Here is a 22,267-nt window from a genome sequence, read left to right on the forward strand (position 1 = left end):
GTGCGTAATTGTGTTGCGCTACATCACTGAAGGCTGCGCCATTGTGTAGCGATTTTTGGGTTACTTCCCGTTAGTGGACAGAACTGCAGCGGGACTTGAACAACTGTTCACAGGGAGGCTTGAGCCTAGCCATGGTTCATGACTCGTATTCATAGTTCATACGAGAGTCATGAAGAAACTTCACCCTGTTTTTTGCGCTCGCTGCATTTACAAGATTTCTAATATAAAGTACTCACAATTTGTCCCACGGGTGTTAGTTAGTAGCAGCTCCAGCGATTAGAATTTCTGCATCCCGCGTTGTTTAATAAAAAGCATTTTTTATCCGAGCGGTTATTTTGCCATTGGCTTTCAACTACGCGCCCCTATCAGTCGGGAGGAGGGTGGCACTCGGTGTGTTCGATATAGGTACGCTGACCGCCCTGCCAATACAGACTAATAGGCGAGTGCGCTCCCGGTGTGCAACTGTGGATTTCCAAACGAACCCCGTTTGAAAAAAGTAGCCGGGGAGCTCGGACAAAAATGCTTTTTATTAAACAACGCGGGACGCAGCAATTCTAATCGCTGGCGCTGCTACTAACTAACACCCGTGGGACACTTTGTGAGTACTTTATATTTGAAATCTGAATGTTTATATATACGGAAATCTTGTAAATGCAGCGAGCGCAAAAAACAGGGCAAAGTTTCTGCATGACTGTCATGATAATCATCATGGCAGTCATGTTCCAGGGCTAGCTTGAGCCATACCATTTGGAAAATAAATTGATTGCACAGACGTACGATGGGGCAGCAGTAACGAGCGGCGCGACTTCAGGCTTACAAGTCAGGCTGAAGAAACCTATCCACACGCGCACTTTGTGCATTGCTATGCTGCTATGCATGCACACCAGTTAAACCTCGTTATGCAGCAGGCTTGCTGTGTGTGTGTGTGTGTGTGTGTGTGTGTGTGTGTGTGTGTGTGTGTGTGTGTGTGTGTGTGTGTGTGTGTGTGTGTGTGTGTGTGTGTCCTGTGTCCTGTGTGTGTGTGTGTGTGTGTGTGTCTTGGCGTTGACATGCGTGTTTCTGTTTCCATGATTTGCTGTAGATGGCGCTGTTTGGATTAAAGTGTCAGAGGGTCGCTGCCTGGCTGATGGTGTGTGTCTGGCGGCCTACAAAGTGTTACTGCTGCCTGTAACCCATGGTATCTTGAATGGGATGCTGTTGTTGCTGTAGGATGAGCAATGGGTAGCATAGTGTAATAGATTTTCTGAGTAGCACTGCATGGGTACTGGGTTGTTGTGGAATGTGATGCTGATGCTGTTGTTGCTGTAGACCAGTATTCTGTGAACATGCTGTAGTATAGGGTGAACAATGGATAGCATGTTTTTGTATTGAGTTGTACTTGAAATGTACTGTAATTCTGCAAACCGTTAATAAATCAATAAATCAATCAGCATATACTATCGTATATTGGCCCGTAGCATAAGATTTCTTAGGCAGCCCCTCCAACCAAAATCACCAAGAGACGCTATTTCCTAATTTAACCCGTGTCCATGAATGGTTTCTTACATGATGTCGGTTATTCTCTTAAACCAGGTAGAACCTTTAGGTGTTAATCCCGGGGCAGGTTTTGTAAAAATATGTGTTATGCACTGTTATGCTCCATGATTCCATTGAAAACTCCAGGATAGGACTTATCAGTGCAGTGCAACCACTCCTATCCGGAGCTTTGTGTGTCCCTCCCTGGGTCCCTGGCTGGCTGTGTCCGTCCCTGGCTGGCTGTGTCCGAGCACGAAAATAGTGTTTGGTTGGTTTTCATCACAGTGTCACTCTTGTGCAGCCTAATACACACACACACACACACACACACACACACACACACATATTAACTGTATAGTGACAGTACAGTACAGTAGAGGGACCCCATGGGGACCCCCACATGGTAACTCTGTCATTTCTCAACCGTTTCGGATGCGGGGTGGCTCACCGGAACCGGCCCGACCCCCTGGGCACGTTGCTGTGGGTATGGAAGTTCCGGGGACCCCCTGGGGACCCCCACACAGAGTTGCACCACTCACTTCACACAGGTGCTACTTCAAATGCTACCTACACAACCAGATTGTGTTAAAAAGGCCTCAAGTGGGAATGGTGTTTATTTGGTCCTCCTCTATGCTATCCCACACACAGGTGCTGGTCAGAGGTCAAATTCATCTTATAGACAGTGGGAGAGTGATAATTGAGAAAGCACACTGATACCAGTCTATTTTAGGCAGATAGCCCACCATATTTACTGCATATAACTTATATAAGTTATCTGTATGTTATCTGTAAGCTGCATGGACCAGTTTATCATCATCATCATCATCATCAATATAGGATACTGTATCTACATATATTGTTTTCAATTTCACTTTTCTTTGGTAAAACAAACTACATCAGAAGCTCTGTTCCTTGGAGGAATTGATACAAAAAGGGGTTAAGCTTGTTATTAATAATCGTTCCTACACTGACACAATAGTATACCTATTTTGCTTGGATATGACGGTGTACCTTGAGATTTTGGCTTTCCCTTTGGTGTGCCTTGGGCACCCAAAGTTTGAAAAACACTTTGGGGGAAGCCCCTTGAGATCTTGTTTTAGAGGGGGTCCTCAAAAATGACCTGGACTACCTTTATAATATTCTATCTGGTTGTGGCTGGTCTGTTTTCCAATCTGGTTATGGCTGTGATGTCACTGTAACCCTCAATGTTCACAATGGCATCACTTCTGCTTTAAATTCAGCAATCTTTTTTTTGTCATCAAAGTTTTTTAATGATTTTAAATAAAGCATACAAAATCCACATGACTTACACAAAAGAAAAAGACAAGAAAAAACAAACAAACAAAACACACCTAGCAGTCAAAAAAAAAAGAAAACCCCTGGACAACACCCCTCCACACTCTGTTGTTGACACTCGTGGTATGTAATGTACAAATACAAAATGTTACAACAATCCTTTGATATACAAATAAAAATAGTCCCATATCTCATGGAACTTCCCTTTGACGTTATTCCTCCTGGCAATTGAGTATTCAAAGGATGCCACTTCAGTCATAAGTTGGGTCCAGTCTGTGATCTCTGGCGTAGCAGAGCTCTTCCAGTTTCTCAGTATCAACCTAGCTGCAGTAATAAGGCCTGCAGTCACCAATGCATGTTGTGCCTTGGTGACCCCCTGTGGCAGCACCGTGCGATCGCCCAAGAGACATAACCTTGGGCATTCTGGTAGTATTAGCCCCATCCAGTCTCCAAGTTTCCCCAGTACCTCTTTCCAGAAAGGCACAACCACAGGACATTCCCAAAATGCATGTAAAAATGTACCATCTTCCCCTTTACATTTCCAACACCGTTTGTCTTCCACCAAGCCCATCCTAAACAGTTTCACAGGGGTATAGTAGAATCTATGTATAATTTTGTAATGTGTAAATTTGAGCAGCAATCTTAATGCATGCTCATTACTGTAAAGGAGTCAAGGACGGTAAGGACCTGACATGGTTGCTGTGTGTATTCTTACACACAGCAACCATGCAAAATGGAAGCTTTAAGGGCTTATACGGTTGTGCACTACTGTATACTGCATGTGTATATTTTTGTTCATTATTGATGGAACTTTGTTTTTGTGTGATGTTAGGGCCGATTCATACTCCTATTTTAGGAGGCGCTGTAGAGACTACAATGTGACGTCATTTGAGGTTCGGGGGGCGGGTACGGGTACCGTCCTAAAGACGGCTCTTCGGTGCTACTGAAAATTTCTGACGAGCCGAAATATTTTCGGCACTACAGCACCAAAACAGCGGTACCGACTTTAGGACGGTACCCGCGCCGAACCGACTTTTATTCGGCTCTAAAATAGGAGTATGAATCAGCCCTTAGCCTGCTGTATGATGCCTGTACTTTGTATTTGTACCCTGTATCTTACCCTGCTGTGCTGTACCGCTTTGGCAACTGAATTTCTCTCATGTCATCAATGAAGGTCTTACCTTAAAGTCCTTTAACACTGTTGATCACTCTATCTTTGCTAGCAGGCCGGGCAGCATTGGAGCCTCTGGTCACACTACCTCATGGATAGGGGGCAACCTGTTAAATCATAAACTCTTGTGTCAGTCCTTCCCTAAGGGTGCTGCAGGGTGCACCCCAGGGCTTACCCTAGACCCTTTACACGATTGATATGGAAAAGCTACGACTCAATGCCATCTACCACTGAGAACATTCTGACTGGTATGGGAAGTTGGGAACTGTGCTGACCTCAACCGCAGGGCAATGCAAAATTGCAAAAGTACGTTGTGCGGACAGCCGAGCGCCATAGCATCATACCTTAATGACCTTCCTTCCCATCTTGGTCTGGGGCATCATTTGGGTTCCCAAATGATCTAGTGCAATTAACCTCAAATTCATTTATTTTATTTTATCCACCTCTAATTTTGTTAGATCTGCAATATTTGCTCTCAATCCAAGTGGTCACTGTTTTTGCCACCCTCAACAGCACACACCAGAAGTCCAGAACAGAGCACACCAGGAGCTTAATATTCTCCATCACTCTACAACAACTAGGCCTACAGCTACAACCTTTTTCAGAACACATCACTGCACTCGATATTCCTGTCAACTAGCATCCTGTCTTAATGTTCATTAGTTCATGCTTATCTACAAAACCGTAACCGTCCATAATCCCCCTACCAGTGACAATTGTTGCAAACTATATTCTGCGTGCTACTTGCCATTATTCTGTTAAAATGTCCCAAAATACATACAATAATAGGTCTGTCATCATTCAAGTCTGATGCAGCCAAAACAATCTGGAAAACACAATCAAACCTCAAAATGGAAGATTCTATTTATTCAAAATTCAGTTGCTTTGCCTGTATTGTCTTAGTGCTTGTGTATGCTATACTCTTGTTTTATTGTTGTATTACCTGATACAGTAGCTACATGCCCGATGATTGTGTGCTAGATTGCTTGTGATTTATGTAACGCTTGTCACATGTAATGCTTGCACTGTTATGTGTATGGGTGTGGTGTGGTGGAAATGGGTGTGTCATATATATATATATATATATATATATAATATATACACACACGCACGCACGCACGCACGCACGCGCGATACTGTAAAAATACCTCTATATTACACAAGCCACAAACACACAAACATGTTGTTTTTGGCCTGCAGTTTTTGCTAGGGTTATCAAGAGTTTGCTTTAATCCCAAATGACACATGACAATGCTAATAATAATTCATGCTGCACGTGCTATGTCAAAGAACGTGAAAAAGAACTTGATGTAAGCAAGATCATGCATACACAGAGACTGTAGTCCAATAGTCCTGATGATAACAAAAAGACGTTAAATGTAATTACACCTTATCAATGCCCAGGGGGAATAGACCCACAGTTTCTGGGTTGCTAATTCATATACATTTAATTTATGCCAGGTAAAGTCCCCACTTTACTTGGTACTGGTTTTAAGGTGTTGGTAATTTGTTGAATGTATGCAACAGAATAATTTTATGGTCTTTATCCTTTCCCATGGACCTTATGTACAGACGCCACATACATCACAGGGTTTGGCCTTTGGTTTATGCCATATACTGTATATTCAAAGTACATTCATCTTGCGTTGCCCATTCCTAGAAGCTGCCTAGATACAACCGTGCAATAAATGAAATGCACCAATATTTTCTCACAAATTGTTAATCTCCCTTGTGAAGACGAATGCATATTGTATATGTATAATTTATTGACAAAGATCACTTGGGACTCCTTTGACAAAAAGCCAGGAAGATTAAACCCAAACAGCCGCTATGCCCAAAACAGTAAACACGCTTGCTAACCTAACCTCGGTAAAACAAAAACAAGAATACAAGGGCCGCTGGTGGCGAGCGGTCTTTGAAATAAATAGGGGCGAGTGTGTTTTGAGGCGAGGTTTCCGGTTACCCATCCTGAGCCACTGCCACCCTACTTGCATGTGGCTGTCTTCAGGCTGGGAATCTTAGGAGGAGTTTGCATGTGTAAGTAAGTATGCCACCAGTAAAATTGCACAAATTCATAATAGCTGACTTCCTATTTGGGTTATCACTAAGGCTGTGTTTTTGTTTGTTGTTTAAGTAATGGTACATGTGTCACTATACATCTAGGTTAAATGCAAGTCTGGGGCTTAGGCCTACTTACTACAGGGCCATTGCAGCATCGACTTCGGTGCTTGAGTGCTCCCATGCCATTTGTGCATTATGCTATGATTGATTATACCTTCTGCAATTGTGTCATTTAAAAATGGAAGCCTACAGTATATGCATTTTAGTCCTAGATGTACACAATAATGCTGTTTGAACATAATTATTATGGGCATCTTTCACAGAAAAAAGAAACTTATGAAACTCCTTGCCTTTGTCCCTCCACATATGGAGAGGACTTTGGAGCTGTAACAGTACTGTCTGTACAGTAACTTTCCACCTCCTCTTCGTATGGAACACCATGGGTATAAAAGACCTCTGCTGAGACCAAGGCCTCAGTCTCTCTGAGTACTCAGCAATCCCTAAAGGAGAGAGCTTCAACGAACCCATCATGGGGGACTCAAAGCTCTGTCTGCTGCTTTTAAGCACACTTGCCTTGGCTTGTAAGTATTTTTGTAATATTGCTTCTATCAATGCAGTCAAATTTATTTATTGTTAAATGTTAACATTTTTAGTTTTCGTAATTAATAAAATACAATTAAATCAATTAGATATGGATTTTAGTTCTAGATATAGATATTTTTAATGATATTAAAAACATGTATTTAATAGGTTTTTGACTGATTCTAATGTACCATTTTTCTTATAGATGCCCAAGAAGAGGGATCGTGCCTGTGTAAGTTCCAATATTTTCTAATATAACAATTCAATACACAGATTTTATTACATTGTTGAGTGAGTTTAGAACAGTAAAGATAATGTGTAATGCCAATCACACAACCATGTATAGCCACATTATATAATTTCTTATATTTTTTTCCAACATGTTTGACCAAATCTATTGCTGTACTTTGAACATATTGATCAAAGTCCAGCAATAGCAATTACTGTACTGTACTGTCAGTTTGCTAACTGTTATTTGAAACCATAATCTTTTTTTAACAGTAAATCAAAGGTACAAAGCCTTCAACAAATATGAATACCTCTATGAAGCCGAATCCCTGAATGCCATCAACGGTGCCTCAAATCTTCGCAATGGACCCAAGGGCTCTTGCAAGGTACATTGCATGCCACACCAATAGCAAATAATACTCACTTATATTTTACAATGTGTTTTTAGTTTATGTAAATACAGTATTTCAGTATAATATCCTAAAAGCTAAAATGACACCTGCACAGGTCGAGATTGAAGTGCCCCAGATGTGCAACTTCATCGTCCGCACCACAGGCTGTAGCCTGAGTGTGGTCGACATGGATGCCGATGGCAATGTTGTGGCCGTCCCTGCACCCAGCTCTGAGGCCTTTGCTGCTGAAATGGAGAAGTAGGTTATGCCACCAGCACATACTTTCTTTTTTTTTTTTACATACCATAAGTGAAAACCTGTTCAGGTTACATTAAAAGACAAAGACAAAAGCTTTAGTATTTTTCGAGTTAGACTTGATAGCAAGTTCCTCTTTTCTTTTTAGACATCCTCTGAAGGTTGTGGTTGAGGGTGAGTACGATGTCAAACTGTACCCTGAGGAGGGTGAGACGTCCACAATCTTGAACATCAAGAGAGGCATCATCTCTGCCCTGGCCGTGCCTCTGCTGGAGGAGGAGAAGAACAAGAACATGGTACATTTTTATACGGCAGTATGTAAACTGGTGAAAGTATTACTTCTGAAAGCAGAGGAAAAGTATACACTTGTGATGACTTAATTTTGCTCTAAAAATTATGCATTTCAGCCCACCATCCATGGCAAATGCAGGACCTCCTACTCTGTCAACGCAAGAGAGGACATTGCTACTGACATCAGCCTCGCCAGGGATCTGTCCAAATGTGACAAATTCATCCCCATGAGAGACCAGACCAGCCCCCTGGCTCTGATCTCCGGCATGGTAAGACACCTAAGCAACGTGGTTGTTGGCTTGATTATTAAATGCAGTGTTCGCATGCACTGTGGATTTCAAACAATACCATACTGTGAGTCTGATAAATTACTATCTACTTGCAGCACTACCCTCTTGCCCAGCTGGTCAGAAGCTCCCAGACCTGTAACTACAAGTTTGACAATGAGAACATGCACATGACCTCTGGTGCCTGCACTGAGAACCACATCCTGATACCTTTCTCTCACAAGTAAGTCAAACCATCTACACACAGTTATCTCATAATATACTGTACATGATTTTGTATGCGACTATGCGTATGGAAATTATATATATCTTTATTAGGTTTATTCAATTGTTGTCTGCCCATAGGGGAGAATATGGTGTTACCAATGTGGGCAAGCAGTCTCTGACTTTGCTGGGAGTTTCTGCTCTTGAAGAAGGAGTTTTTGAGTTTGGTAAGGAGCTCTTTGAATTTCCTTTTATATAGCGATGTTATTTTATTTTAATTGACAATGACATTTCTACTGTTTACTCTCTGCTTATTATAGATGCAGCCACTGTCAAGGGTCTGAACATGGAGACTCCTGTTGACAAGAATGTTATCCAGGATAAGGATGTGGGTCTGGGTCTCCTAAGAGAACTGGTTAATCTGCCTGAGACCGAGGGTCAGAGGAGGGCCCATCTCTTCCACGTGCTGGTGGATGTGGTCCGTGAAATGAGGATGGAGACCCTGAGCGCTGCCCTTCCCGAGGCTCTTGAGATGTCCCGTTCAATCAGCTACCAGGTTCTGGCCCAGTGTGGTACTCCTGAGTGTAGCAGTGCCATCATGCAGATCCTGAGGACCTACGACAGCTCCGCTGTTGAGGTTGATGCCACCGTGTTTGGTCTGGGACTGGTGTCCAACCCCTCTCCCCTCCTGATCAATGACATGCTGGAGATGGCTCAGTACAAGCCCAGCAAGCCCATCATGTATGCCCTCAGCAATATTGTCAAGAGGTGAGCAACTGCAACTTGAATATTTACTCTGCTCTAGATATCTAGAAGCCTAAGTGTTACACGGTTGACAACTCAACTGCCACATTAATATTCACTACGATGTCATTTCCTTAATAGGTTCTACAAAGCTGAAGGCAAACTGACCCCTGAAATCCATGCTGTTGCTAGTTTCATGGGCTCCCAGCTGGGTGACTGCACTGGTGACAATGCCTTCATGACTCTGAGGGTGAGTGGTTATCTCTAACAGACTTATACTTAATAGTTAATACTTTACAAGATAGTAGATAACAGATCAAACTCATCAATGGTTTCATGACTTTAGGTTATTGGAAACATGGCTGCAGCCATGGGCGCTGCCGGCCCTGCCCTGAGGACTGCTGTGATCGAGTGTGTGAACCAGCCTGCTGCATCCCTTGCTGTTCAGCAAGCTGCCATCCAGGCCTTCAGGCTGACCCCTGTCCCTGAGGAGGCAAGTCAAACTACAATTTACAATTTAGGCATTTAGCATTTAACTGTTATCAGAATACTTTTTTAAGACTTTACAGAAGTAATCGAAACAATTATTTTTTAATGAAATGATGGATGTATTTCTCTGTCACAGGGCAGAGAGATTCTCATGCAGGTGCTTCTGGACAGTGCTAGCCCCCTGCAGAAGCGTGTTGCTGCCTACCTGGTGCTAATGAAAGACCCCCAGCCAAGTGAACTCGCCCAGCTGGCTGCTGCCCTGCCTATTGAACCTGACCAGCAAGCCAAGAGCTTTGTCATCTCCCATATTACCAACATCTTGTCTTCAACTGAGCCCGAAACAGAAGAGTAAGTTAAGCCTTTAATTATTAGTATGCACTGTGTGCAGCATGAGCTGTGGATAAAATGATTTCACCTTTCATTTAATGCTTATCTCTAATTAGTACATCTAACTTTCTTATAGGCTGAGACAGAAGATCCTCGATGCCCTGCAAGGTAATGAGATTGGAACTGTCATGGACCCAACCAGATTCTCCCGCAATTACAAGGCTGGATCTGTGGAGAGCAACATGATCTTTGAGGGTGCCAGCTATCTGCCCAAGGAGGTCATGCTTGAGATGACCCTGAAAGCCTTTGGCTATGACATTGACATGATGGAGGTAATTATAACCAATTGTTTCCTTGTAAGGAAAATGGATTGCTCAAGTTATTCAAACTCACCTTTCAATTGTCACACTAACAATGAACATTCATACATTTCCAGATCGGCATGGAGGGAACCGGACTTGAGCCAACTGTTGAGGCCCTGTTTGGAGAGAACGGATTCTTCCCAGACACAGTGCTGAAGACAATGTACTTTGTCTCTGACAAAATGCCCCAGGAGGTCAGCCTGGTCCTGAAGAACCTGCTCCCCGCTCTAAGGAACGACAGACGAAAGAGAGAGGTAAGTCACAAAGGTGTTTGGATGTTAATTTACTACTTACATAATCATTTCTACAAAGTACTCATAAGTCATCACCTCATTATTTGTATATATTTAGGCCACCCAGAACATCATGAGAGAAATCGGAAGCAACCTTAACAAACTGGTGACTGAACTGAAAGCCCAGCAGACCCCTGAGGCTATGGTTTACCTGAGACTTTTGGGAAATGAGTTGGGATATCTCAAGACCAGTGACATGGAGGAGATGGCCTACTCTGCTGCCATGATGATTGATAGCATGCTCAAGATGCTCCCCATGGATGTAAGTAAAAAGAATCAGACTGCTACATGACAAGGTGGCAGCCAAGTATATGAACTTTTAATGTTTGTTTTAAGCATGCCTACCTGGGGCGTCATGTGTGGGGTGGCATGCCCCCCAGCCATTCTTGGTGTTTTTTTCGGGGCATGAATAAAATCCTAGCTTGTTTGTTGTATGAAACAAAATTAGTTACAATTACAAGAGGTATTTAAATCGGCCACAATGTCTTACATTCACGTTAAGTCCATATAGACTTGGCTGGCAAACGATTTACATCATAAGTGCTCTAAATTTAAAAATCTCATACACTTGGCTGCCATATAACGTATTCTTCAAAAGCCATGGCAAAAAATGCTATAAAGAATTGTCATTTACTTACTGATTTTTGACACAGTTGAACTGACTTCTATTTCCTGACAGTTGATGAAGGGACTGATGACTAAAGCTGACAATGAAGTCTTCGCTCATTACATCTTCATGGACAATGAGTTCTTCCTGCCCACTGCTACTGGTGTGCCTCTGAGGATTGCCCTGTCTGGTACCTTCACTCCTGGTATCAAGGGTGGACTCAACATTGCCCGTGACATGGTAAAAATCACACCCGTGTGAACTGAGTGGTGCAATTCTGGTGGTGTTTCTGGCAAACAGTGCCCCTACTGGTACTAATAGTCATACTCGTGCTCATTAACGTCACATAGTTAGGCGGACACGGACATTGCTGTTCTTTGGAGTGGTTGCACCACTCAAAGATCTTCTCATTTTCACAAAGATACAAAATAATAAAATATGTACCATTCAATTATGGTATCTCATCATAACCCATCGCTGGCTCTCCACTTTTTCCCCCTAGAGCGAGATTGCCTTCATGCCCTCTGCTGGCATTGAGTTTACGACTCAGATAGGCTCTTTCATTCCTGAGTACATCAACACTAGACTGGAGATGCACAACAACCTCTTCCATGAGAGCGGACTGAGCGCGAAGATCTCCATGGGAAGTAGTGAAATGAAGTTCACCATACCTGCTCCTAAGAATCCTACCAAGCTCATCAGCATTACGTAAGCCTCAACTGACTATGTATGCAAATAGTCTTTGGAATGTAATATCTATAAATGCAACAATCCAAACTTTCTTCTTTGTCAATTACAGAAACACCTTTGTGGCAGTGAATGGTGCTGAGGTTAAACCTATCCCCCCTATGGTGGAGGAGAAGGTTGATGTCAGCGAGTGCACTCCCTTATTCGCTGGAATGAAGTACTGCACTTCCCTGATGTACACTGATGCTTACAATTATGAGACCCCCTACTTCCCCTTCACCGGAGACAGCAAGTAAGTGAAAGCCCTGAAACTTGTAAAGTGCTAGAACAGCATTCTTGAATGGAATGCCTTTTAAATTGTATTGTATTTAAGTCAAATCTAATCGTAAAATGGATCTACCTCTCAGGTTGGCTGTGGAGCTCCATCCTACTGGCGAGGTGACTGAATACTCTGCTACTATCACCTATGAGCTCGTCACAGAGGAGGAGGAGAAGGTTGACACCATGAAAATGATCCTGACGGCGGAAGGTAACGAGATTTAGCAAATAATTATTTCAAAGCTACATTACAAAGTCGACAATGGAAATGGCAGAGAATTGGTATTGTACTGTTGTCACATACATTTAAACACAAACATCTTTGTTGGGGCTAACAGCAATCTGTAATAACACTGAGAATATTCATAGAAAACAAACTATTACGTCAACATCAACATAGTCTACATCGACATAGTCAAACCTAAAACGAGAAATGTATTACTTATTTGCTACTACCGCAATCTTTGCAATTGATATTGAATGTTGATTGTTAAGTACATATACAGTAATCTATACATTTCATCATGAACGTAATTCTAACTGCATAATACTAGTGTAAACAGCTGAAGTCATTTTTACCTATACCAGGTGCTGGTGAGGCCACAGCAACTGTGATGTACAACAGGGCGAAGAATGTCCTCACTACTGACTTCCACATCCCTGACTACGACCTGGAGGCTGGATTCAGGCTGGGTGTCGTTGACGCCAACACCAAGGGCAATGGAGCTTACGCAATCTCCCTTGACCTGATCAACAAGAATATCCCACAGCTCTCCCTGGTTGCCCATGCCAAGTATGAAATAAATCAAAACATGAGCTTGTTGAAATCAAACAAAACGTATCATGTTCACTGTTCAGAAATGTAAATTGTTAGACACATTTACCCCTTTGGTCTCCAAGAATGTTACATATTAGAAACAAATATCAGTGTACTTGTATACTGTATTTGTATCAGTATCTATGTTTGGTATGAGACCATTAACTCATAGGTTTCCCCTTCATAGGGTAGCAACAATGGAGGAAGCTATGCTGCAGCTCCAGTTGTTGGTTCCCTTGATGATGACTGATGCCAGCCTCACGGCCAACCTGAAGCGTGGTGAGACACTGGAATTAGAGCTCACAAGTGACATCAAGCTCCCAGAGACCACCTCACTGCAGAAGATTGCCTTGAAATATGGTAGGATATGAATGTTTAATTTATTTCCCTCCTTTATGCGCCACCATGGCACCAACATTTTCCAATCCTCATTCACACACCCCAAATATAAATATATTATCTGCTAAATTCATCTTCTTTTTAAAAACTGACATTATTCTGTGAAACTAACATAGACAACTTTTTGTAGATGACAGCAAGATTGAGGCTGAGGTTAAGTCTGAGATGAATTCTCAGATCCAGAAACTGCTCCCCAATGCTGAGGCAGTTGAAAGGATTATCAATGAAGTTCTTGATATGCAGGTTGGACAGATTGACATGAAGGTCCGTCAAATCATCACCATGTCTGTGGAGGTAAAACCATAACCATATGTCATTTTATGCTTCACTTCAACATGAATGGATATTTATTGTACTAACATTACAATTAACATTGTACTAATGTGTCATTTTAGGCAACTAACCACTACATGGACAGATATGTTTCTGGTATCCCTTACATCACTTACATGAGGATGCCTGCCATGCCTGAAATTACAATGCCAGAGAAACTTTTCTTCAATGCGTAAGTAAAATGTTTTTGGCAAAACATACACATTGCTACATTATAATAGCCAGCCATGAGGGTATGAATAAAGATGTGTTCATATAATGTTAAATATACATTTATTTTGGCAGTGAGGCAAAGGCTGCTTACAACTTCAACAATGAACGCTTCCTCATCTCTCTGCCTCTTGGAGGAAAGTCAACAACAGCGTACCTGAACTTCCCACCTGCCTTGGCCACCCCAAGCCTGTCACTGCCCCAGTTTGGCCTGGAGGTTGCCTCCATTGAAATTCCCATCCCAGCGCTGTTTGTCCCTGAGACCATTTCTGTTCCTCTCTTTGGAAAGGCTGAGGTTTTAGCTAAGGCAAGCAGTAACCTGTACGAGTTAGAGGTATCTGCGGCTCTGGGAAAAGACGCTGCTGATACACCAAGCTACTCAGCCAAGTTTGAAATGGAGGGAACTTCCCCAGTAGACTTCTTGGCCCTCAAGATGGAAGGTAAAATGTTCTTTAAAAATTATTACAATCGGCAATAAAAACATAACTTAAAGCTTGATTTTCAAGTGTTGTATGAAACTCAAAAATGCACTGTATTCCCTGTTTCAGGCTCTGGATTGTTGGTTGGCACTCCATCTGATTCTCTCAAGGCCCACGTGAAAGCTGCTGTGATCCATAAACTTCTTGAAGCCAGTGTGAGCATCATGGAGGTTGGAACCTTCACTGACACAATCAGTGTCAAATCCAGCAGCAAGATTGTAGCAACAAGTCCTCTTGGCCTGCTAATTGAGCTAGAACACACTGGCACGGTTGGCTTCAATACTGAAGAACTTTCTGCTGATAGCAACCTTGAGGGATCCATCAAAGCTGGACCCATCTATGGCAACACCATTTCTACCCAGGCTTTTGCCATCTTTCCATTCAGGCCAGAAGCAAAGATTGACTCCTCTCTGAAGATTGATACCACCATGTTTAAGGCTCAGAACACCATTGCCGCCACATTTGTCAATGGTGAGCTCAGTGTTGTGTCAAACACTAATGCTCTTGACGACATCCTGACCCATGCTGCAGAGCTTTCCTTCAAGGAGAACAAACTGGCTCTGACATACGATACAAATGCTATTGTATTTGGCATGAAGGTACGTAACCAGGCTGAGGCCTCTGCTGCCACAGATGAAGTCATCATCAAGATGCAGACCAGTGCTGACCATTCTGAAAACCGCATCTTCTCCTTGCTTACTGCCACTCTTGATGTCAATGGTCTGGCTCTAAGCAGTGATGCTGCTGTGAAGCTCCTTGAGAATGAGGCTGTTCAGAAAACAACTCTGAAAATAAACAAGGAGGGTTTGGCTGAGCTGTCCATTATCAACAAGGCTGAAGTGCGTGACATCAAGGTTGATAATGCCAACACTCTGACCATCACTCTCTCTAGCCTTGACTTCGACACCAAGGCTGAGGCCATCGTCAGTGAGTATGCCACTTATACCCATGACATCACCATTGCCCTGAAGCCCTACACCGCTTCTGCAAATGTGAATAACAACATGAAACTGCTGGCAGCCAACATCATCAATGAGGCTCAGTTGAAGGCAGAGCTTTACAAGATGGACCTGACTGGAAGCCTGAAAGCCACCTATGGTGAAGAGGAGATCAAGCACACTTATGAGATCAATTATGCTGACATGACTGCCAGTGCTAAGTGCAGCACTACTGGAAAGGTCTTTGGAACCAATATGAACCAGAACACCGAACTTGAAGTTGTTGGTCTTGCTGCCAGGCTCACCAATGATGCCCGCTTCAACTCTCAGCCCATGCGCTATGATCACACCGTCCGCACTAGCATCATTCCTTTCGACTTCAACCTTGATGCCATGTTCAATGCTGATGGCGACCTGACCCTGTATGGCAAGCAGAGCGGCCAGCTCTATGGCAAGTTCCTTCTTAGAGCACAGCCCCTGGCCGTTGTCACCTCAAGTGAATGCAGAGCCTCAATGACCCAGCAGCTTAATGATGGTTTCTCCCTTGAGACCACTGTTGACAACAAGATGGAAGCATTGCTGACTCCTCAGGAACAGAAGGCCACAATGATGCTGAAATCTAAGATGAACAACCACATGTTGAGCCAGGAAGTTAATGCCTACAACAATGCTGAGAGGCTTGGACTGGAGATGTCCAACACCCTCCTTACTAGCCTTCTCAACACTGATTCCAGTGAAAACCAGGAGTTTTCCATCTCTGGCTTCCTTAAATATGATAAGAGCACTGAGAGCCACATGATTATGTTGCCTTTCATTGAGAATTTCCCAGCTCTCCTTGAAAACATCAAGGTTGTGTTTGTGAGCATGGCAGAAGCACTGCAAAACTACATCAACAATGAAGACATGAAGGCTAAGATCGAGGCTATTCCTCAGTATGTGAGTGACTTTGTTTCTCAACTGAATATTGAAGGCAAAGCAGTGCAGCTCAAGCAGACCCTGATTGATTTCACACATGAATATGTTATCACCATTGAAGAACTGGAGGCCTCCCTGATGAACCTGAAGGATGTTCTTGAGAAAATGCTTACAGAAATTGCTTCCCGCATGCAGGAAATTATTTCTTATACCAAGGAAATGATAGCAAGTGGCACCTTGTCTGAGAATGTCATCAATAGACTGAACCAGGAGCTGAATACTTTCCTTGAAGAGTATAATATCAGGGATATGATTGTTGCCATGGTTGGTGCCATTGAAGAGGTCATCAAACAGATTGACTTGCAGAAGCTAAGTGAAAGTAGCCTTTCCTTCCTTCGTGATCTGGATGTTCAGTTTGATGTCAAGGCTAAGCTAGAAATGGTTGTCAGCAAGTTGAAGGAGTTCATTGCCAGCTTTGACATTACTGTGTTTGCTGAACAGCTGAAAACCTACATTTCATCCCTCAACCTGGATGCCTACATTCAAGAACTGATGGCACAATTTCCAACAAACCTCTTTGGTACAACAGTTGAAACTCTCAAAGAATTGATCCAACAGTTTGACATAATTGGAAAATTCAACACAGTTGTTGCTAAACTCAGAGAGTTGATCGTCAAGTTTGAAGTTGACCAGAAGGTAGAGGCCATCTTGGAAAAGGTTGTGGAGCTCATCAAGCAGTTCAAGATTGATGAAACTGTCCAAGTTCTAGTTAACAACCTGAAAGCCATTGAGATGCCTGTTAAGATCATGCAGGTACTGGAAAATGCCATCAACTATCTGAAAGCCACAGAAATTAAACAAGTGGTTGAGCAAATGAATGAGTACCTTGACAACATTGTACAGTACCTTAAATCTTTCAACTACAATGCTTTTGCTGATGAGGTCAACCAGATGATTTCTGCTTATTCCGCTCAAGTAAATGAGCTGATCAAGGCACTCGAAATCCCCCAGAAACTCGAAGCCATCAGAGAGTTTGTCAACTTTGCTCTTTCTACTGTCATGAACTACCTGGAGCAGCTGCACATGAACTACCTGCCTGTGATTTCACTCCCTGAGATCACCCTTCCAGAGATTTCATTCCCTGTCATCCCTGCAGTTCCCGTTGAGAAGCTCATTGAGACTCTCCAGATCCCTGAGTTCAAGCTGCCAAACATCCCTACAGAATTCATGGTGCCAGGATTTGGAAAACTCTATGGTGAGATGAGAATCAACTCCCCCATCTACACTATCAGAAATGTTGCTGAGCTGCAGAGTTCCGTTGATGGTGAGAATGCTCCTCAGGTGACAGCATTCATGACCTCCCAGGCAACATCTCCCAGCTTTGAGATCCTCAATTTCAACCTGGATTCTACAGCCCGCATTGCTGTCCCTGAGGCGCAGAATGTGATTGTTGCTGAGACCCTTAAGTTTACTCACTCTGTTCTTGAGCTTGAACACCAGGCATCTGTAACTCTTAAAGACCTCTCAGCCCAGGCCTCAGCTAAGACCACAGTGAAGGCCACCACTTCATCTTACACTGCAGAGCTTGTGAATGAAGCCTTCTTTGCCACTGCAGGTGGCCTGTCTGTCACAATTGACACCACATACTCTCACATGCTTAACATCCCAATCATTGGCATCACCAGTGAAACTTCTCTGACCCAAAAGGCTGTTGCACGCCAGGAGGGGAAAACCGTTACTCTGACTGTTGGAAATGAGGGCACTGCCAAGTTCAACTCTCATGATGGAGTCCACAAGAGTGACCTGCTCTTCACCATCAATCCCAACATTGCCAAGCTGACTTTCACTAGCGATACAGACACAGCTCTTCTGAAGATGAAACAGACCCTGAACGCTGACTCTGTCACTCTCAGCTATTTCAAGTTTGATGCTCGCTCTGAGGCAGAGGGCCCAGCTGTCAAGAACAGCCTTCTGGTAGCATCTGGAAATGCCAACCTTTATGATATGAAGATTGAGATGAAGGCGACCCACGACACAGAGCTGGTTGGAACACTCAGTGGAGTTCTGTCTAATGCAGTCAACATTGTCATCCGTCCAGTTATGGTTGTCTTTGATTTCCAAAACAAGGGAAACACTGTGCTGGGATCGATTGCCAAAATTGATCTCCAGAATGATTACTCAGCTACCTTCAAACCTGACACCCAAAAGATCAACACTGTTGCTCTGGCACGTCTCAATCAGTACAAGCTGTCCTACACCGTCACCATTAACAACAATGAGAAGGAGTTTGGTGTCTTCGCTGATGTAGATGGTGAGGCTAATCTTGACATCCTTGCAACCCCCCTCAGCATCCCTGAGCTTTACCTGCCATTTGTTGAAATCCGCACCCCAGCCATCAGTGATCTGAACTTATATGAACTTACTGGTCTGAAGAACATCTTGACCACCACAGAGCAGAATGTTGCTGTAGCAACCAAGATTGCGTACCAGAAGAGCATGTATGCCCCTCTTGTTGATGTGATGGGTCTGATCCAGATTCCCTCTGTGGGTAACCTGATCACTGAGCTGTCCTTTAAGTCTGCCATTATCAACCTGAATCTTAATGCTGGACTGTACAATGAGGATGATATTGTGTTCCGTCTGGGAGCAACAACCGCCTCTGTGTTTGAGAGCCTGAAGGCTAAGCTTGATGGCACCACCAGCCTGACCACCAGAAGAGGAATCAAGGTGGCCAACTCCCTGTCCCTTGAGAACCCCCATATTGAGGGTACCCATGACAGCACCATCAGTGTGAATCCTGAGACCTTCGAAGCTGCTGTCTCTGTAGCTACTGTAGGCAAGATTGCCCTGCCCATCCTCCATCTGGAAGCCAACCAGAACCTGGTTGCAGACACCAAGACCAAGGCAAATGCTGTCTCTACCTTGAAGCTGAAGGGTGAATTCAATGTGCCCATCATCAAGGCTGTTGGAAAAGCAGAAGCAGAGCAGAGCCTGAAGCTGGAGGCAACATTTGAGGATGCTTCTCTGGAAACAACCACAATGGCAAATATTGAAGGCACAATGTTGGAAGAATATCCACTTTTGGCAGCTCTTAACAATGAGGCAAATCTGTACCTGAACGCTGATGGCCTGCGCTCCACAATTAAGGTTCTTGCTAACACCAGACTCAACCACGGTGACATCAAGCTCCTGGAGATGGATCTGGATCAAAGCCTGGCTATTGAGGCCTCCCTTAGCCGTGTGTATGCAGTGCTGAAGATTGCCAGCAACAACGAGGCAAATGTAATGGACTTCAACACCAATGGAAAGCATATTATCCAGGCTACAATGGACCTTGCACCTACCTCTTCCTTGACCGCTGATATTGAGATTGATATGTCTCAGCCAAGCAGCCTGGGTGAACTCACCATCTTTGAGAAGACCATTGTTGAGCTGACAGCCCCAAAGCAAAAAATATCTGCCAATGCCAAGATTGTAACTCCAGTGTACACCACAAGCCTAGCAGCTGAGTTGGAGGGTGATGCCCCTGTCTTCAAAGTGACATTCAAGTCCACTGCTACCTCAGTCTTTGTCATCTTGGATTATGACCTTGATTGTGAGTGCCTATTTTGTCTTCATAAAACTAGATGCCACTGCATGCATTGTGTTGTATTAAATACACTGTTGTATTAAATACATATTATTTCAAATTGAGTTGTTAATTTTAAAACAATGTCCTTCCATAGCTGCTATCACTGTAAGCCTTGAAAATGCTGCCCTGTCCATGACTGGCAAGGCTGTATTGACCCATGCTGACCTTACCATGGACATTCAGCATGTTCTGTCCCAGTCTATGAGGTACCCACTTTTGTCTGAAGCATCCCAACTGATTTAGTTTTTATATTGACCATTTACGGTGTTCTTAGGCAATTCAGACACTGACATTCCTGTTTTTTCTCCATATCAGGAAGAGACGCGACACTGACGGAAGGTAAATATTAATTGTAAAAAAGTAATTATCTATCCATATGGATAATCTTGTGTTAGTTTCTAATGGTTATTTCTCTATTCAGTGACGGCCGCCTCACCTTGAACATGGACATCACCAGTCCCACCTTCACCGATGTGAGCTTCCGCTATGCTGCCAGCAGAGATGGTGTCACTGCTTCTCTCTCCACCCCATCAACTGGCTTCCTCGGTCTTCAGGTCCAGGGCAGGATGCTATCTAAAATGAATGGCAGACTTTATGGACGTTGGGCTGTGAGTATTTTACATTCATATTTTGTCTATTAAACAATAATTAAACAATTTACAATTTAGGCATTTAACAGACAATGCAACAAACTTAGCATCTGTCTAAACAACATAACTTTGAAATGTATTATTTGAAACTATAAATACAATCATCAAATTGTGATTATTGCCTCGCTTAACTCATATTAAGGGTATAAGTCAATGAGAAAGCACTCAATTTGTTCTTCTGTTCTTTTTGCCAGTCTGCGCCAGAGGATGATGTGGAAATCCTCATCATTAGAGCTTCTGCAAAGGATCTGAATGTTGCCATCAACATGGAGGCCCCTGAAATCACGATCAATGGACTAAAGGAGAGGCTCCCAGCCATCGTCTCTACCCTGAACGACTTTGGTGAGAAGTATCAGCTCATTGGATATGCCACCGGACTTAAGAGTGCCATCGTCAATCTGGTTGAGGAGACTTACACTACCATCAACAACCAGGCTCCAGAGCTCAGCCAGATGTCCATTCTCTTCAGAAACACTGTTGTTCAGTACCAGAAGATTGTTCAGGTCTTCCTGGATAGTGCTGTGAAATTCCTGAGGGAAACCCAGTTCAAGCTGCCTGGCTCTGATGAGATGACCACTCTCCCAAAGGTCCTCAAGAAACTGACCGGCAGCATTGCCGTTGTACTAGAGAAGGCCATCCAGATGATGCTTCTTAATGCTGAGCTTGCTTTCAACGCCATGGTTGACATGTTGAGCAACATTCAGGTCACCATGCCCATCGGACATGTCATGTCCGGAGCTCAGATGATTGATCGACTAAGAGATACAGTGAAGGGCTTCCTTAACCAGGTTGTGGATCTTGTTAGGAACTTTGAGAGCCTGGACATGATCTTGGTGAAGCTGGGCGAGACCTTGAAGGTCATTGTTGACAAAGCTCAGGAGTTTGTTGATAGGAGCCTGAAGTCTGACACCCTTGATGCCGTTGCCATTTACATCAATGCTCTCTATGGCAACCTTGTCACTCTGCTGAAGAATGTCATGGATCAGGCCAACACTGTTCTGGATATGGAGCATTTGAATACCACCATTGATTACCTCATGGAGGTTGTTAGATCTGTGGTGGGCCTGTTAAGCAATACCGTCTCTGAATTAATGCAGAAGGCTCCCGCTGAGTTCCAGGAGTATGTGAAGGTTGAGGGAGGAAGGCTTGACATCACCCTTCCATTCTTCCCCCGCCAGACTACAATGGACCTTGCACCTACCTCTTCCTTGACCGCTGATATTGAGATTGTACAGCCAAGTGCAGAGATTGAGATTGTACAGCCAAGTGCAGAGATTGAGATTGTACAGCCAAGTGCAGAGATTGATATGTCTCAGCCAAGTAGCCTGGATGAAGAGTAAAACACTTCATTCTAGCAAGAATGTTGGACATTTACAGTAGCTGTATTTAAGCATATACATTACACTTGTATGTCAATTTAACAACCTGTACTGTATATAACATCAACAGTTCCACTTATCTACCTTTCTGCAGTATGATTGAAATAAAATCTGTTTACTATTTAATATTGTGTGGTTCTTTTACTGACATCCAAAGGTCTTCAGTATTGAATCTGACTACTGGTATTTACATTTTGCTTAGGTTCAGCTATCAAGCCAGATGTATCTTTCTTGGGTTTCTATCAACACTATGCTTGTCTAAACACAATTACATTTGAACATAAGCAAATGTATACCCTATATTGTGTATCTATCTAACATTTAAAAAAGATAATTAAATTAAATTTAAATTTAGAATAAAATCACACCCGTGTGAACTGAGGGGCGATGTTTTCATCGCACATCAT

General features: G+C 43.2%; 1 protein-coding gene across 1 annotated transcript; it reads left to right on the forward strand.

Annotated features, from left to right (window-relative positions):
- Positions 1–6,572: 6,572 nt before the first annotated feature.
- On the forward strand, positions 6,573–21,821 carry LOC310876960 (apolipoprotein B-100-like; the record flags this gene model as incomplete). The annotated part of the gene is made up of 29 exons (XM_083790608.1): positions 6,573–6,624; positions 6,831–6,857; positions 7,127–7,239; positions 7,361–7,503; positions 7,649–7,796; positions 7,908–8,060; positions 8,177–8,301; positions 8,424–8,509; positions 8,603–9,050; positions 9,168–9,276; positions 9,373–9,519; positions 9,652–9,863; positions 9,979–10,174; positions 10,279–10,458; positions 10,556–10,759; positions 11,177–11,344; positions 11,607–11,812; positions 11,904–12,083; positions 12,199–12,320; positions 12,698–12,902; positions 13,114–13,286; positions 13,456–13,619; positions 13,721–13,830; positions 13,944–14,308; positions 14,417–19,795; positions 19,926–20,037; positions 20,147–20,170; positions 20,253–20,439; positions 20,676–21,821. The coding sequence occupies 29 exons, from the start codon at positions 6,573–6,575 to the stop codon at positions 21,819–21,821; spliced, it is 10,884 nt and encodes a 3,627-aa protein (XP_083646734.1).
- Between the last annotated feature and the right edge of the window lie 446 nt (positions 21,822–22,267).

The sequence above is a fragment of the Protomyctophum parallelum genome, assembly GCF_964188405.1.
Source record: "Protomyctophum parallelum genome assembly, chromosome: 19".
Taxonomy (NCBI): Eukaryota; Metazoa; Chordata; class Actinopteri; order Myctophiformes; family Myctophidae; genus Protomyctophum; species Protomyctophum parallelum.